This window comes from Lutra lutra, chromosome 9 (genome assembly GCF_902655055.1).
Source record: "Lutra lutra chromosome 9, mLutLut1.2, whole genome shotgun sequence".
NCBI classification, from domain to species: domain Eukaryota; kingdom Metazoa; phylum Chordata; class Mammalia; order Carnivora; family Mustelidae; genus Lutra; species Lutra lutra.
This window is the reverse complement of record NC_062286.1, coordinates 132,786,193-132,802,057: the sequence shown is the minus strand read 5'-3', so window position 1 is coordinate 132,802,057 and position 15,865 is coordinate 132,786,193. Positions and strand designations below refer to the sequence as shown.

General features: G+C 45.8%; 1 protein-coding gene across 2 annotated transcripts; it reads right to left on the bottom strand.

Annotated features, from left to right (window-relative positions):
* Positions 1-13: 13 nt before the first annotated feature.
* Positions 14-15,580, bottom strand: RNF114 (ring finger protein 114). 2 transcript variants are annotated; one of them, XM_047744831.1, is made up of 7 exons: positions 15,399-15,580; positions 11,203-11,353; positions 9,169-9,275; positions 8,702-8,816; positions 3,110-3,217; positions 1,787-1,863; positions 14-1,745 (listed from the first exon to the last, which is right to left on the bottom strand). In XM_047744831.1, exons 1-6 carry the CDS (start codon positions 15,536-15,538, stop codon positions 1,798-1,800), a joined length of 687 nt encoding a protein of 228 aa, XP_047600787.1. In that variant the 5' UTR covers positions 15,539-15,580; the 3' UTR covers positions 14-1,745; positions 1,787-1,797. The 2 variants fall into 2 exon arrangements, with proteins under 2 accessions (XP_047600787.1, XP_047600786.1); XM_047744830.1 differs by having other exon boundaries at positions 14-1,863; positions 15,399-15,579.
* Between the last annotated feature and the right edge of the window lie 285 nt (positions 15,581-15,865).

Genomic DNA, 15,865 nt, shown 5'->3' with positions numbered 1-15,865 from the left:
TTACAGCTTGCAATTGGATAAATTAGGAAATTTATTTATATTTCACCATTTAAAAGCCAGAACATTAACAAATTTCACTTTCTGGAAAGTCATCTTATTAGAAATACATGAAGTGCACTTAATACAAGGAAATCAGTTTCTTGGTACCACCAGTGAAATGGACACACTCTCATCCATTCCCTCAAATGACAGCTTGGTCAAATTTCCCTCCAAACTTAGACCTCTCACTTCAGGGAGGTCAGAGTGAACTTTTTCCAGAAATGACAGTGAAGACACAGACCTTAACATTTGAGCCCTCCCAAACAATATCACTTTAGAAAACATTACTTTGCCCCCAAAGGGCCCTGTCTTTGCTGGGAACAAGGCATTTGCAGCCCCTACTGGCAGAGGGAGAGGCCCACCACAGCAGTACACACAGGCCCAAAGCACGCGGTCACTTGCAACCTCAGCTACTGACCAGAATAACTTTCCGTGCTCAGCGTAGAGAGGTCTGACACAAAAAAGTGAACCTAAAGCCACAGGCCTTTTGGTCAATCAAAGGTTCTGCTCCTACAGATTAAACTGACAGCTCGTAGCCCTGTATTTATTAATATTCGTGAAACATGGTGAACTTCACGTTTCTTGAGCTATTAACAAAGCAAGCTTCCAGAAGACAGTTTCCAGCAACAAGTGCTCAGAGGAGACGCGTTTCGCTTCTGAACAGTGTGTCTTGTCAAAAAGAGACAGCAGGCTGGGATACTAGATTTCCTATAACCTCTGCTTTAGAAGGCAGGTTTTCACACACTGATTTACACGCAGAAACCAGTTTCATAAGGAAACCATTTGTGATAGAAAAGCAATACTCAGTTTAATCTAAGTTACCAAATAAAAGATAAAATAACTATAGTATCCACTGGAGCCCCTAAACGTCTTCTTTCTTATTCATCTGAGGACTCCTTCTCATGCTTCGAGGACAGAAATGTAAGCAGGCTCCCAAAGAGAGAGGTAAACATGACTCAGTCATTTGAAAACACAGCATTAGGCTGAAAATCAGAACCAAAAAGCTACGGCCCTCGCACTGCTCTTAGCTGACCATCCTCCCTGCTTATGGATAATTGGAGTTTAACTTTCCTAACCTAGAAACACTTATTCTCACTAAAAATGTATGGTTACACCTTATCCTAAAAAGGCACCATGCAGGCATTTAAGACTGAACCAGTTAATTCTAAGGGTGTGCAGGAGTGGTGGGAAAATGTCACTAATCAAAACCTCCAGCATCAGATCATGCTAAACCCAGAACATTCACCCTAATAGGCCTTCTAAAACGCTTCCCAAGAGGTAAAACTCCAGCTTTTGGCAACGAACAAGAATTCCCAGAGGACAAAAGGAGCTCTGTCGGCAACGACACACACACACCTCGGGAACAAAGAGAGGAAATGCTGGTCTCATTTGTGCTATTCATGACCCAGGAAAGGTCCTGGCTGGCTCAGAGGACCTGGGAGATGAACACTAGATGGGAGGAACATGTGTGAAACAAGGACAGGTGGAGAAGCTGGATTCTCCTCCGGAAGAGGAAGCAGAAGCTCCAGGAAGGAGCTGAGGAGCAGAGACCGGACACGTGACAGAATGAACAGGAGGGAAGATCCCAAAGGAAAGGACGGCTCTGACCTGGAGACCTCTTTTCCTGTCAGAAGGGACCCTATGCTAACAACACAGCTCACTTCCAGGTCCGTTGTACATTTAAGGTGTATGAGTCACATGTTCCACGCCTCACACACAATGGAAGCTCTGGAACAGGAGATGGACAGCAGAGACTGCTCACTGATCGATGATGGAACGCTGCAACACCTGATTCATCATGTCCTCTTCGTCAACATCGTAATCCTGCAGGCAAAACACAGACACGCGGCTTCAGCACTGGTTACAGCTGCAAAGACTCACGTTCAGTAGGAGAAGCGGTGTAGCCCGGGGACGTTGGGCTCTAGAGGTGACCTATCCAGGGCCGATCCCGGCTCCAGGGTGCAATGCTAGCCATAGAACTGGGGACAAACTGCTCACTTGATCTCTCTGTGCCTCTGCTGCCCCAGCCTGACGACGAAAATCCTGATGGCTCCCTCAGACAGGGACTATGAGGACCAGAGGGCACGCGCATGAAGCGGGTCACAGGCCAAGTACTCAAAGGGGAGTACACTGGAGTCAAATTTGCCTTTTTGATTCAATGAGGCCAAATTATCTACTTGGGTAGAACTTGGGAACCTTATTTCTCTTCACAGCACTCACAAAAAGGACAGTTATTTTGAAGTCTGAACCTCAGACGCTCTCTTAGACTGAGAATAAATATTTTGTGACAACTTAGGAAAGAGCTTTCATTCTCAGGTCCTGAAATACAGCCGTTAAGACTGAATACTACTCTAAGACCCTCACGACATGTATCTGTAAACAAACCGGCCGTTTACTTTGAAAAACAGGTGGCCAAATTCACCCATTACTATTATGCCAAGACAACAGTGGGTCCCTTCAAAACCGCTTAGCTCTTGGGAAAGGATACAAGCTGGATGAACACCTTTGGCGAGTGGATATGTTTCATTTGACCTCAAGTCCTTTAAAAAAATATGTGATACTTCCTACGACATTCTGCCTTCCCAGCTTGCTGGGGCAGGTGGAGGAGACAGGCAGTACTATCCCTCTACCTCCACACGCTAACGATCAGCTGGACCGGACGGCTGGATACCGAACAGCTTGCGAATGCTCACGAGGACCAATGCCGTTACGGGCCTGGTCCGCATGAGCATCTGACCTTTGGGATCCTAAGCCAGGTTCCATAACAGGTAAAAAACTATACATACCAAAAGGAAGTAGGAAACATTTTTGGGAAAAAAACCCAGGGAGCAAGCTTTCACTATGTGTCACCGCAGATGACTGGCCAGTTCATCTTCTTAAATACGACACAACAAAGGCTCTGGCCACTCACCGGGGTCTCGAGTACGGACCACACGGCTGCTGTTCCAGGGAGCCCAATCACACCAGTGACAGAACTCAACAACGGGACCCACAGTTCTCCAGGTAAGAGAAGGGAGATCCTTGCGCTGGTCTCCCAAGGGGAGGATCAGGGCCCGGGCTCCAGACTCACCACAAAAGTGTCGTAAGAAAACTGGTGCCGGCGCTGGATGTGCTCTATGAAGTTGGCGCTGCGGTAGTTGGGGTCCCCCCAGGGCATTGAGGCACATATCGGGCAAACCTTTCAACAAAGAAGCACAGTCTTAGGCACCTGACATTTGAGCTGACCTTAGCCTTCTGTGGCCTGTATCTGGCCTCCTTTCCTCCAGGACAGCTTTCCTGACAGGTGGGTTAGGGCCTGGCCACTCCTTCGTATGCATGTTTGTATCCCAGAGAACAGTCAGCCGCCTCCTCCGGTCAAATGACAGCTGAGACTGCATAAAGGCTTTAGGCATGACACCACCCTTTTCTGACCCCCTACTGTGACCAGGCCATGTGTCAGCCCAGTCATGGCCTAAACTCTGGCCATCTGACCCAGCAGACAAAATGATCCAAAAGCACAAAGAAAACCCAGGAAATTACAGACAAACCATATCTTGAGGAAGTAAAACACAGACTTCTGTGCTGTTTTTACAAAGTCAAAGCTTAGAAGAGAGGGTTGAGGCTGAAAAGCCCTCATGTAAGAAGTCGATCTGGGCTTTGGAAACAGGGAGGGATCTGGAAGGACAAAGAGAACATGAAAGGGTGCTCTGGCAGACAGGCATCGGCACAGAGAGGCCAGGGGGCAGCAGAATAGGCCAACAGCCAGGTGATCAGTCTGCTTAGAACACAAAATCCAGATACGGACAGAGAGGAGCTGGGCCAGGAGGAGCAGCAGGCCTAAGTGGTCGGCTTGGAAATGGAACCCCACTGCTTACAAGGAAGATGGGGTGACGAAAGGGGCTGGCAAGAGATCGGTCTGAAACGGTGGAAGACTCCTTTGTGGAAGGAGCTGGGCTGGAAGCCGCAGCTATGGGGCTGGAAGGTGGGTCAGGTCCAGAGACTAAGCAGGAGATGGCTTCCAATGGGAAGGGCTGAAACATTAACAGGTAAGGAGTCTGTAGATGGAAAGGAGACAGAACAGAGGGCCAACAGCTGGTGGAAGAGAGGCTTCAACAGAGACAAAAGAACCAGAGGGATTTCAGAAAGCCAAAAGAGGGGGAAGAAGAGAAAAGTAGGTTGCAGTACCAGAAACCACAGAGTACTCTAGCACTATCAAATTTATGAGTGCCCTTAACCTTTAACCAAATTAACCCAGATCTAAGACAATATTTTATAAACACAGGCAAAGATGTGTTAAAAATTTATGTCTGGGGGCACCTGGGTGGCTCAGTGGGTTAAGCCTTTGCCTTTGGCTCAGGTCATGATCCCAGGGTCCTGGGATCGAGTCCCGCATCGAGCTCTCTGCTCAGCTGGGAGCCTGCTTTCACCTCTCTCTCTGCCTGCCTCTCTGCCCACTTGTGATCTATGCCAGTCAAATAAATAAAATCTTTAAAAAAAAAAAAAAAATGTAGGGATGCCTGGGTGGCTCAGTTGGTTAAGCGGCTGCCTTCAGCTCAGGTCATGATCCCAGCGTCCTGGGATCGAGTCCCACATCGGGCTCCTTGCTCCGCAGGGAGTCTGCTTCTCCCTCTGCCACTCTGTCTGCCTGTGCTCACTCTCTCTCTCTGACAAATAAATAAATCTTAAAAAAAAAATAAAATTAAAAAAAATTAAAAAAATAAAAAATGTATGTCTGCACTGTAAAACTTAGCGTGCAACAGAACAGAACTTCCAACCTACAGAAAAGTGGGTAATACTTTGATGACCCGTCCCTTATCCCCAACACCTAGATTTTAGTTTGGCACACTTATTTTGGCAAAAAATGAGTTATTTGAAAGATAGACGCACTATCTCACCCGGGTTCCGGTACTGGCTCTGCAGCTAACCAGCTCTGCAACACAGTCAAGCCACTTGGCTTGGACGGCACACAAACTTCTTCGTTTATTCCCTTCTAAAAACTACGGGGCAGGATGGCGGTAGGAAATGAATTCCAGTCTCTACACTTTACTTCACATCCGTTATCATTCTTATAATCATCAAAATAGTTAAGCTTGTCTGGCAAACTTTAACAGAAAATATGCAGTGGGGGCAGGTGGGTAGTGTGTCTCTTCACATTTGCTTTTGAGCGATCGGTCATTAAGAATCACAACTAAAGGGGCACCTGGGTGGCTCAGTGGGTTAAAGCCTCTGCCTTCGGCTCAGGTCATGATCTCAGGGTCCCGGGATTGAGCCCCGAATCCGGCTCTCTGCTCAGCGGGGAGCCTGCTTCCTCCTCTCTCTCTGCCTACTTGTGACCTCTCTGTCAAATCAATAAAATCTTAAAAAAAAAAAAAAAAGAATCACAACTAAAACATCTTGAAGGAAGAGCTGAAACCTGGCTTCAGGTATTTTTCACAGAACATAACTCTTATCTTGCCTACTGTGGGCAAAGAAAGCGCACTGCGAAGCTACTCTGGCATCACAGAGAAATAGCAGGTTCGACGCCCATTTCAGGTTGGCATCTGCCTACAGAAATTTCCAAAGTCATCTATGTAATAAAGATATAAATGTTAGAAAGACAAATATTAGCATCAAGTGGTGAGGCTGTTTATTTTTGAGAACAATCAATTCTCTGTGAGTGATCTCTCATGAGAGGCTGGCAGGTCACCATAGTGTGGAGTTTTAGTTTTATATCAGGCTGACCTCTATTAAATAAAAATGGCAAATGGCAACATAATGCATTTACCATATGCAAACAGAATAAAATGCAAGAATGTAAAGAAATACTGGGAACTAATGATATTGAAGGGAGCCGGAAAACTAGGGGGAAGGGGCCAGAGAGACACTTTTTACCATGAATGGACTACACACAAAGAAAACATTTAAAAAATTGTGAAGATGGGGTGGGGGTGCCTGGGTGGCTCAGTCAGTCAAGTGTCTGTCTGCCTTTGGCTCAGGTCATGATCCCAGGGTCCTGGGATCAAGCCCTCTCCCTCTCCCTCTGCAGCTCCCCCTGCTTGTGCATCCCCTCTCTATGTCAAATAAATAAATAAAATCTTAAGAAGAAAAAAAAATGCAAAGAGGAGACAGAAAGCAAGGACTCAAGAAGTCAGCTGGGACCACAGAGAACATGACTCAGCAGGGGTGGAGGCTGAATCTGGAGGGGAGAAAAAAACGGGTTCAAAGAGCAGCAGCTGGAAAACAACAAGCTTGAGGGAAAAGATCAACTGAACATTATCTAGGGAGAGAAGAGATCGAGTATTCCTCTCACCACGGAGCCAAGGAAGACGGGCATGTCTGCAGGAAAACAAGTCAGGCGTGGGTAGATAGTGAAGCTGAGGTAAGACAAGATACAGGGCAGGGTAAGCTGCAGGAGCCAGCGTAACTCTTACTTTGGGCTGGGCCCTCTGCTCAGTCCTCTGTGAGCCTGAGGATCCCGACAGAGCCAGACTTGGAAAGGAGCCTCTTCCTCAACACAAAAAGGAATGTTAAGGACAAGGAATAAGGGTTGCAAACTCAAGTGCTCACAGGGACCAGATTAGTAAGACACATGAGCAAAGGAGGACAGATGTAAGCCCATCCCATCTAGAGGGGCAGCAACTACTCTAGGCCAGTTGGCTCTTGCCAGAACTTCCAGTTTCTCAAATGCAGAGTATCAAGACAGAGAATCTTCTGGTTTTTTAAAGGTTAAAAGGGAAGGTAAAATGTGTATAGTCTAGACATATCCCATAGACTGCCAGTCTGTGACCTCAAGGGTAGATCAGAGAGCTCCTGAGACAGAAGGAGGAAGAGAGAAGAAAGGAATTCACACCTGATACTCTGAACTCAGTTAAAAGCAGGATTCAGTGTTGCCTGGAAAAGATGAGGACGGTTCACGCCAGGAACTTAATGCAAACAGAGTCCCCAGAACAGTTACCAGACAGCATGTGTGCCTAGCAGCAACAGGGCCTGGCTGAAAATGACTTACAGTGAGCCGAGCTTGCCAGGTTCCCTAGTGAGGAGTGTTGGGAAAAGCAGACAAGAGAGAATTTATCTGTCAAATCTGTCACAGCACAACAGTAAGAACTCAGGGAGCCCCATGTAAAAGGTGGCTGTACTAACTGGAATGTGACCTGGTAAGACTAGAGAAGACCTAATGTATTCTCAAAAAGGTCAGGTGTATCTTAAAATTTGCAAAAAAAAAAAACCCAAAAACAAACAAACAAACAAAAAGAATACCACCAGGCCTAATCCTATTCACAAAAGCTCATGCACATTCTAAAGTCCATGCATCACCTTTTAAGGCAAGGGAGCTGAAGTGTGACCAAAGAACTAAGTATACAGTTCAGGAGAACAGTCTGAGATAAATGGAAAACTGAAAAAAACTATGGAGGAGACTGTATCAAGACCTAGCCTGTCGGGGTACCTCGGTGGCTCAGTGGGTTGAGCCTCTACCTTCAGCTCAGGTCATGATCTCAGGGTCCTGGGATCGAACCCCGCCTGGGGCTCTATGCTCAGCAGGGAGCCTACTTTCCCCACCCTTGCCCACCTCTCTGCCTACTTGTGATTACTCTGTCAAATAAATAAATAAAATCTTAAAAAAAAAAAAAAAAGACCTAGTCTGTCAATGACATTTAGGGGCAAGGGGGCACCTGGCTGGCTCAGTCAGTGGAGTGCATGACTCTTAATCTCGGGATTGTGAGTTCAAGCTCCACGTTGGGCACAGAGCTTACTTGGGGGGAAAAAAGAGGAAGGGGTAATCCTGCTGACATGGACCAAACATTAAAACAAAACAGAACTACATGCCAGTCTGCGATCAGTCACAAGACTGATAAGCACTTTCCTAATAATTTCATACACATTCTGTTTCTCCACAACTACAAACTACTTTCAAACGGAAAATGGTAGCTTTACAGAGGACAAACCTCACAGACACCAAGGGATCCAAGGTAACATTACCAACCACAGGGCCAACAGACACCACGTGACCCCGAATGTGGCACCCAGAGGACACATGGCTTATGGAATGATGAGAAATCAAACACAAATTGAAGGACATCTTACAAAACAACTGGCTTGTTCTCTTTAAAAATGTCAAGGTAATGCAAGGCGAAGAAAAGCCGAGCACCAGAGACATGACAGCTACATGAAGCACAAAGATCCAGGATTTGGGGGCAGAATAATGCTACTATGAAGGATATTACAATTATTAAAATTTCGGTATTCCACTTTTTATTTTCTTAAAGTAATCTCTATGGCCAACATGGGGCTTGAACTCACAACCCTGAGAACAGGGGTCACATGCTCTACCGAGACTGAGCCAGCCAGGCGCCTCTACAACTGTTAAAATTTAAACATGAATTCGCGATTAAATTGTGTCAATGTTATATTTGCTGGGTGTGACAAACACAAAAATGTGATTTTGTAAGAAAATGTTATTGTTCTTAGGAGATAACACGCTGAAGTGAGTAGGACCAAAAAGTCATGATATCTTTAACTTAATATGGAATGGTTAGCAAAAAATATGTACGTATAGGGTATCATTAAACAAACAGGGTAAAATGTTATTAATCTGTGAATCCAGGTGAAGGGCATACAGGCGTTCACTGTACTAATCCTGTTCATTTTTCTGTAAGTTTGACTTTTTTTCATAAAAAGGAAAACAACAAAACCTAGTTCCTCTTACCACAGATTTGGTATCCGTGCTATGGGATAACTTGCAGTGTTCCACTAGTCCTTCTTGATCAAAGTTCTTCTCGGGACAGTAAGGGCAAGGAAATGTGTAACGGTTTGGGACATTCCTGGAAGATGAAAGGCAGGAGAAAAAACTTCTCTGTGAGTACTTTTCCACACTTTATCCACTGTACCCTCCAAAAAAGGAGCAACATTCAGTGTGTTATGACAGGGATTCTGACAATTACTTCAGAATCAGGTCAAGTGTTCAAAGTAACAGCAGAGCTAATAAATGAAGTGAGCATCAGAGCCCTCCATACCCCACCCCCAAAACAAAAACTGACATCAGGTGTAGCCAGGTTAGCAATTATACCTCCACTTTCCCAAACTCCTACAACGAAACCCTTGAACATGCCAAGTGTCCACTGTCCTCATAGCAACAGCTGACCTCTGCCCAAGGGAGTGTTTTGAGTCATTTACCTTGGCTGAAGGGAGGCATCCTTGGTGGTGGCCTTCACACCTTCCATGATGTAATTCTGGTATTTGGAACAGGTAGCCACGTGGGCCCGGATCTTGGATAGTAAAAACTTGGACAGGAAGAATCAGAGCCCATAAGTTAGTCAGGGCCAACAGAGTCCCAAAGCAAAATCAAGATGAAAACCAGACCTGTACCACCTTGGCAAACAATCTCACCAGACTCCTGGCTATGCTGACAGGGGCTAAAGGCACATCTGTTGCAGGGTATTCATTAATACCAAGGCTGATGTCTGACCTGCCCAATCCAGGACAACTGCTTCCACTCAAAGTAACTCTTCTACAAGTTTGCTTTTATTCAACGTATGCTCTCTGCTCACATACTCCAAATCCAGGGAAGATTTCAGTTTTCCACATAGTGTTTAAACTAGTCTCCTCACAGCAAGCCAAGAACCACTTTTGTTACGCGCAGCAGTAAAAAGTAATCATTTAAGTAAAAGAGATAAAGACCAGCAATTTTAAAGTACAGAATGCCAGATACTGATAAATGATCTTAAAAAAAAAAAAAAAAAAAAAACCGAAATCTGAGTTTTATTTCTCTTATAAAATCTAGTCTTTGCAAGATGGAAAGAGAAAGAAAACCTAGAGGAGAATGCTTCATCGCAGGTGTTCTAAAAGGAAAGAAAAAGCATAAGGAATGAAGAGGAGAGATAAAGGAAGATAAACATTTCTGGAGGTTTAGGACACTTGGAAATGCAATACAATCACTAATCTTTAAAAATGGAGAAAAATCAAAAGTATACAGAAAAAAAAAAACAAAAAACCCCTCATGCATGCATAAAGTAACAGGTAATTTCATTTTAATATCCTGAGTTTCAAAATTAAAGGAAACCACAAGAAAAAAAGAAAGCTTCGTTATTTGAGCTCTGGCTTACCGTAATGCTCCTTTCTGTCTTACCTCCAGCTAAAGAACTTGACTTCAGACCACCAACCAAAGAGCTCTCAATTAAAAGGGATGGGAAATAGTCCTATTCAGAATGATAACCACTTGGTACCCCTAGTGTTAAATCACTCTGAAAGGAAGTAAATAAGGAATATCCATTCACGGCCATCCATACTAATGTGGTTAAAGAAATGAAACTGACATGTCTAGCAAGTGAAGTTTCATTAAGTGAAAAAATTTTTTAAAAAGTGAGAAAAAGTTCTAGAATTATATAGTATGCTCCTATTTTGTGAAATTCCTACACAGGTGTTTGTAAAAACCTTACGTGTATTTGTCAAAGCGCAGAAAATGTTTTGCCCTTCTAAATTAAATCACTTTTCAAGAGGTAATCTCTGAAGTAAGGAACAAACCTACATTATTTTGTGTTTGTACAGTCCAAAATAAACAAAATCATGATTTCAAAACCTATAAGGCTATATCTCTTAGGAAATATAATAGTAGTATTTCTCCTTTATATAGATGGTGAAATAAATACATTTGATTCTAATACGATTATACAAAAGAGCATGGATGCATTTCAAATGTTAAGTATTGCTCTTACAATCACGTAATTTCATAATGACCTTTATGTCATGATCTCTCCCTATCAAGTACTAAAAAACTTCAAGTATCTTTTATGTCCATAATGATACAGATTGTAACATCTCCCCTTAAACTCATGACAGCAGGTAGCTTTTCTGAGATGCTGATCTCCTTTTATATTTAGAAAAATTAAGAAATAGCATCCTACCATTATACCCAGAATGCTTTGGGGAAAGTGGCTCTTTTATAGGGGAAGAAACTGGGATAACTCACTCCTATGGTTTTCAAAGCTACAATATATGAATACACTAAACGAACTCTTAGAAAAAACAAAGTAAAACCAATATGGTCACTAAAATGAAACCGCACAGCCATTGCCACTGATAACTAGCATGCACACGTGCTGTTAGTCACCTAGTCAAGCTCTAACTTCAGAAACAACGTGGCAACAGCTCTGCGTTTTACCCCCTCTCGTCACAAAAAGACACTGACTCTTCCATTTTACTTCCACATACATTTTTACGGCAGCCATGGCAAGAAGTCTCTGTGCTCTCAATCTGCCGCTCGAGCTCCGCAGCTCGGACGCCAGGGGCCAGAGCGCTGCGACACACCCCACAGACAGGCTTCTTCGGCTTCAGACATTCCTGCAGGCATGCAGAGCAAAAGCTAGAACAAGACACACAGAGAACCAGCGTCATGCATTGTGGAGACAAGACAACAAAAATGGATCAACTTTTAAAAAGACATCAATGAATAATGGATTATAAAAACATATTGCTCCCTCTTCCTGATTCAGATACTGAGTCCTCCCAGACCAGAAAGGGGTGGGGGGAGTGTCCTGCCAAAAACACACAGGTCCACCAACAGAAACAAACACAAACTGTCAAGACACACAGTGAAAGGTGTTGTGGCACAGTCTTCACACCTTAGCACTGGCCACTGAGGGATCTTGGTGGGGTTTCCTGAACCTCAGTTTCTCCTCTATGAAATGGGGATGGTGGTAGCCACCTCTGGGATTACTGGGATGGAATACATGCAGCAGAGCCTCAGTCCAGTGTCAAGCACCACAAACAGGAGGCGCTATCCTTAGAGGTGAAGGCAAAGCTCTATGAGAAGACGAAGACAAGACCACCTCGCTGTGACCCAAGGAGGACAGGGCTGGTAAGTCTTCAGAGGCAGCGTTCATGAAAGAGCTTTAAAAAGAGCTCAGCTGGCAGAGGTAAATAAGAATATTCCAGGCACTTAGACTTAAAAATTCATGAGGCACCTAATAAAAGTCTAACCCCTTTCCTCATAAACAGTAGGAACCCAGATGTTTAAAGATATCAACAAGGCCAAGTCCGAGTTTTAGAAAAATAGCTGAGGTTATCATGGATGAGAGTTGTTGGTTTTCAATTTTTTTTTTTTTTTTTTAAAAAGGTGAGAAAGGACAGGAGCCGTGAAGTAGAAACCAAGCAGATGGCTAAGGCAAGGAATTCTAATGGCCTAAGGCAACAGAGAATTAACTCAGGAAATGATTCAGAGTGGAGTCAGTAGGACTTGGGAACTCACTGAATTTGGAGAAGAAAAGTCAAAGAAGGCCAAGTTTCTATGCTGAAAACTATGCAGGGAGTGATGGTGAGCGGTGGTACAGAGAGAGGATAACACTGCATGAAAAGAGCCTGGCTACATACCCAACAGTTAAGGTAAGATAACAAAACCCACCAGGAAGAACTCAGGAAAGCTAACCTGTGCATTGACAAATTTTTACTGTCTCTAAGGATTTTCTTCCTTTCTGTCATAAAACTAGATGTTAACACTGCCGCACAAAACAGACCAGTCTGGGACAGGATGAGTCTAGTGATTCACCACTGAGAGCACAGTGGAGAAGTAAACAAAATCCGTGTCTTCTTGATGCTTATATTCCAAAGTAGAGAAAGACACAAATGTTAATTCTGACAGCGATTATATACAGGAAGGAAATAAGACGAGCAGAGATCAGCCGAGGTGGATGATACTGAGCTTCTTTAAGGAGGCAATCTTTGAGCTAAGATATTTGAGCTAAGAGGAGGAAACAGTCACCCAGACATGGACACAAAGAGTTCCACAAAGAGATTATATATGAAGAACAAAGGGAGTTCTACAAAGCAGAAAGGGAGCCCTCTGGGACCATGATGGGTAGACCACCGGGAGAGGGCAAGTGGTTAGGTTGGAGAGGCAGACAGGGCCTTGCAGGCACCATTTATTGTAACTCTTCTCAAAGGCAGATCACAAGAGGAACCCAAGACAGCAGAGGTCCCAGAGAAACCAAGCCCAGCTGGTAGAAAAAAGCAGCTTCAAGCCTTCAAGCACACACCAGGATACAGCTCGCTGACCAAACGTTCACCAGCCACTCTGTGCCTGAGTCATGCCCACCGTGCAAGCCTGCTTTTAAACAGTCCCCGAGTCTTGGGCTTGCTTTTGGTTTCTCTTTCCTTTTTCACAGGTCTTGATCTAGTTCAGCCTTCTCTTGGGCTTCCAGCCACCTGCCCTTCTCCAGCTATATTCCACTTAATTGGAGGGACACAGTCATTCATGGCCTGAAATAAAGTTTTATAAAAACCCAATGCCTCACCCAGCAAAAGCTACAATGATGCTGGTTTCCAAGCAAGAAAGTTAGCAAAAATCTGCTACTAACTAGGCTGAGCAAAAAAACACTTGGCTGGAACTAAGGGGGACTTGTAATGCCCTCACAGAGGTGCATCCATCTGTCTTTAATCAGCACGAACTGATGAACACATGGAACCAGGATGGTGAGTACAGAAAAGAGCCAAGAAACCCAGTACTGCCCCTTGACCTCTGACCTGGGAAAGGTTCACGTGGCTCAAGGAAATCTCAACTTCTGCTGCTCTTCCATCGGTGAACTGTGCTGGGTCAAGCCTCTTTATAAATATTAATTGTGAATGAAATCCAATGAATTAATCCAAAATCAGGTAAAAGTAGTGAGAGGGCTGATCCAAGGAAAAGATGACTCAATGAGAACACTATCCAGCCTCCACCACCAATTTCTTATGTCATCCATCCATTCATTACCTGATCACTCCCAAACACACCAGTTTGATCCCTATAAGCCCCTCCCACTGCATACTGAATTTTCACAATAGTTTTAACACTTGTTAGCCTAATTTATCATCAATTCACTGGATTGTAAACTTTGAAGGCAGAATCACCTTGTTTCTTCCTATGCCACCAAGAACCTGGCACATGGTGGACATACAAATATTTTAGTGTGTGGAATGTAAAACTGGAAGATGGAAGCTCAGACACTCTGCCAGGCACTGGGGATACAGAAAGGGGCAACACAGATATGGTCACTGCCCTCATGATCCCTAAGTTTGGCTCTCCGCAAGGAAGAAGGGGAGGAAGGAAGTGCCAGGAGTGAAGCAAGGAAGTAATTTAAGTAGGAATGATGATAAGGGAAGTTAAACTGGGACTTGAAGTCCAGAAAGGATTTGGGGTAGCTCACAGGGGAAGTGCAGATGGGGCAGGAAGCGTTCCAGGCTAACTGAACCGCAAGTGGGAAGAGCCTAAAGCTAGAAAGAACTTAGAGTACCTGAAGAAGCAAAAAGCAGTCAGTGTGGCTGGGGAGCCCTTACCAGGTGCCAAATTATTTTCTGGGCTGGCAAGCAAACACCTGCAGTTCATCTGGGAAGAGTTAGACAATGGTGAGTCTGCCCTACGTAAGCCTCAGTCCCCTCACCTGCAAAATGGCTGTCAGCCCTCTTCCCCTGCAGTGCTGCTGGAGGAGTAAAAATACCTGTGGCCCAGCAGGAGCCTGTTGTGTCTACTCTCCAACAACGAGGTCCTAAAACCAATGCCAAGGTAATGCCCAAGATAAGCACTGTGGGAGGCCACTGAGGAAAAGCCAACACCCCGCAGCAAGGAGTAGCCGCCTTTTCTAAAGTTCTTTCCGCTTAGATGTTTTATGTCTGACGGAGCAAGGCTTAGATTCAAATCCCGCAACGTCAAGGCACGGAGCCCAGCCCAAAGTCTGTACTGGTCACCTTCACACCCCTCTCCTGGAGCGTCACAACCAATGCATCAGCAACCACATGCAGGCCCCGGAGGCTCAATTTCAAACAAAATGCAGCAAAGCCCGTACACAAGTAGGAACACTAAGAGAGCTTTCTGCAACTCCCAACCCCTTCCACAGTTAATGGCAGACCGGTGAAATCTATTACCAAGACTTCCCTTTTGTTCTTTTAGTCAACTTCAGCGCACATTCGAATTACTTGGTAGAGCTGGATACACGACGCCATACGTGTACCATACTGAGCAATGCACAGGTTATTCAAGAGAAACCGTGGCTGTCCAAGGTCCAAAGTCCGACTTTATTTTTTTAAGTAAACTCTACGCCCAACGTGGGGCTCGAACTGAAGACCCCAAGATCACAAGTCACACGCTCTACCGAAGGAGCCGGCCAGGAGCCCCACCAAGGGCCCACCTCAGACCCTACCTAATCCCCAGCAGGGTGCGACTCCACTACCGCGGGTGAGGAGCCTGACAGGCCGCCTGGAACACAGCAGGCGATCAACAAACCGCGGAATACCTGGAAGCGAGAAGAGCGCCCCGCCGACTTCCACCGACCTTCAGGTGCCCGGAGGGCCCAGTCCTAGCGCTTCCGCCCCAGACACTCCCCGCCGCACCCCTCCTAATCAGGCTGCCCGCGACCGGACCCCGGCTCGCCCCTTACACGTGACCGCAGGGCACTTGCACCGGCTTCTCGTACACCTCTAAACACACGGGACACGTAAAGCGGCCCAGCGGGTCGGCCTCCGCTGCGGGCCCAGCCAGCTGCGCACCACCCTCACGGTCCTGCTGTTGCGCCGCCATCTTCCTGCCGCGCAGAGCGGCGCAACGGCGGCCGAGAAGGAGGAGCCCGGGGGGGCGGGGCGAAGTACCGGGCCAGCGCGAGCGCTTGGGGCGGAGCTTGCGGCCAGCCGGGGCGGGGCAAAGGCGGGACCCTGGGCGGTGAGGGGCGCTCGGGGCGTGGCTTGTGGAAAGGGCGCGTGGATGGGATGGGACTTGTGAGTGGGCCACGCCTCCTGTCCCAGTCTTCTCTCCTCCTCCCTCGCCTGCCGCGACTGACCGGAGGAGGGCGAAGCCGAGGGAAATGTGGAAAATACGGCAGTCAGAACAGACAGCTGCAGAACTGGAGCA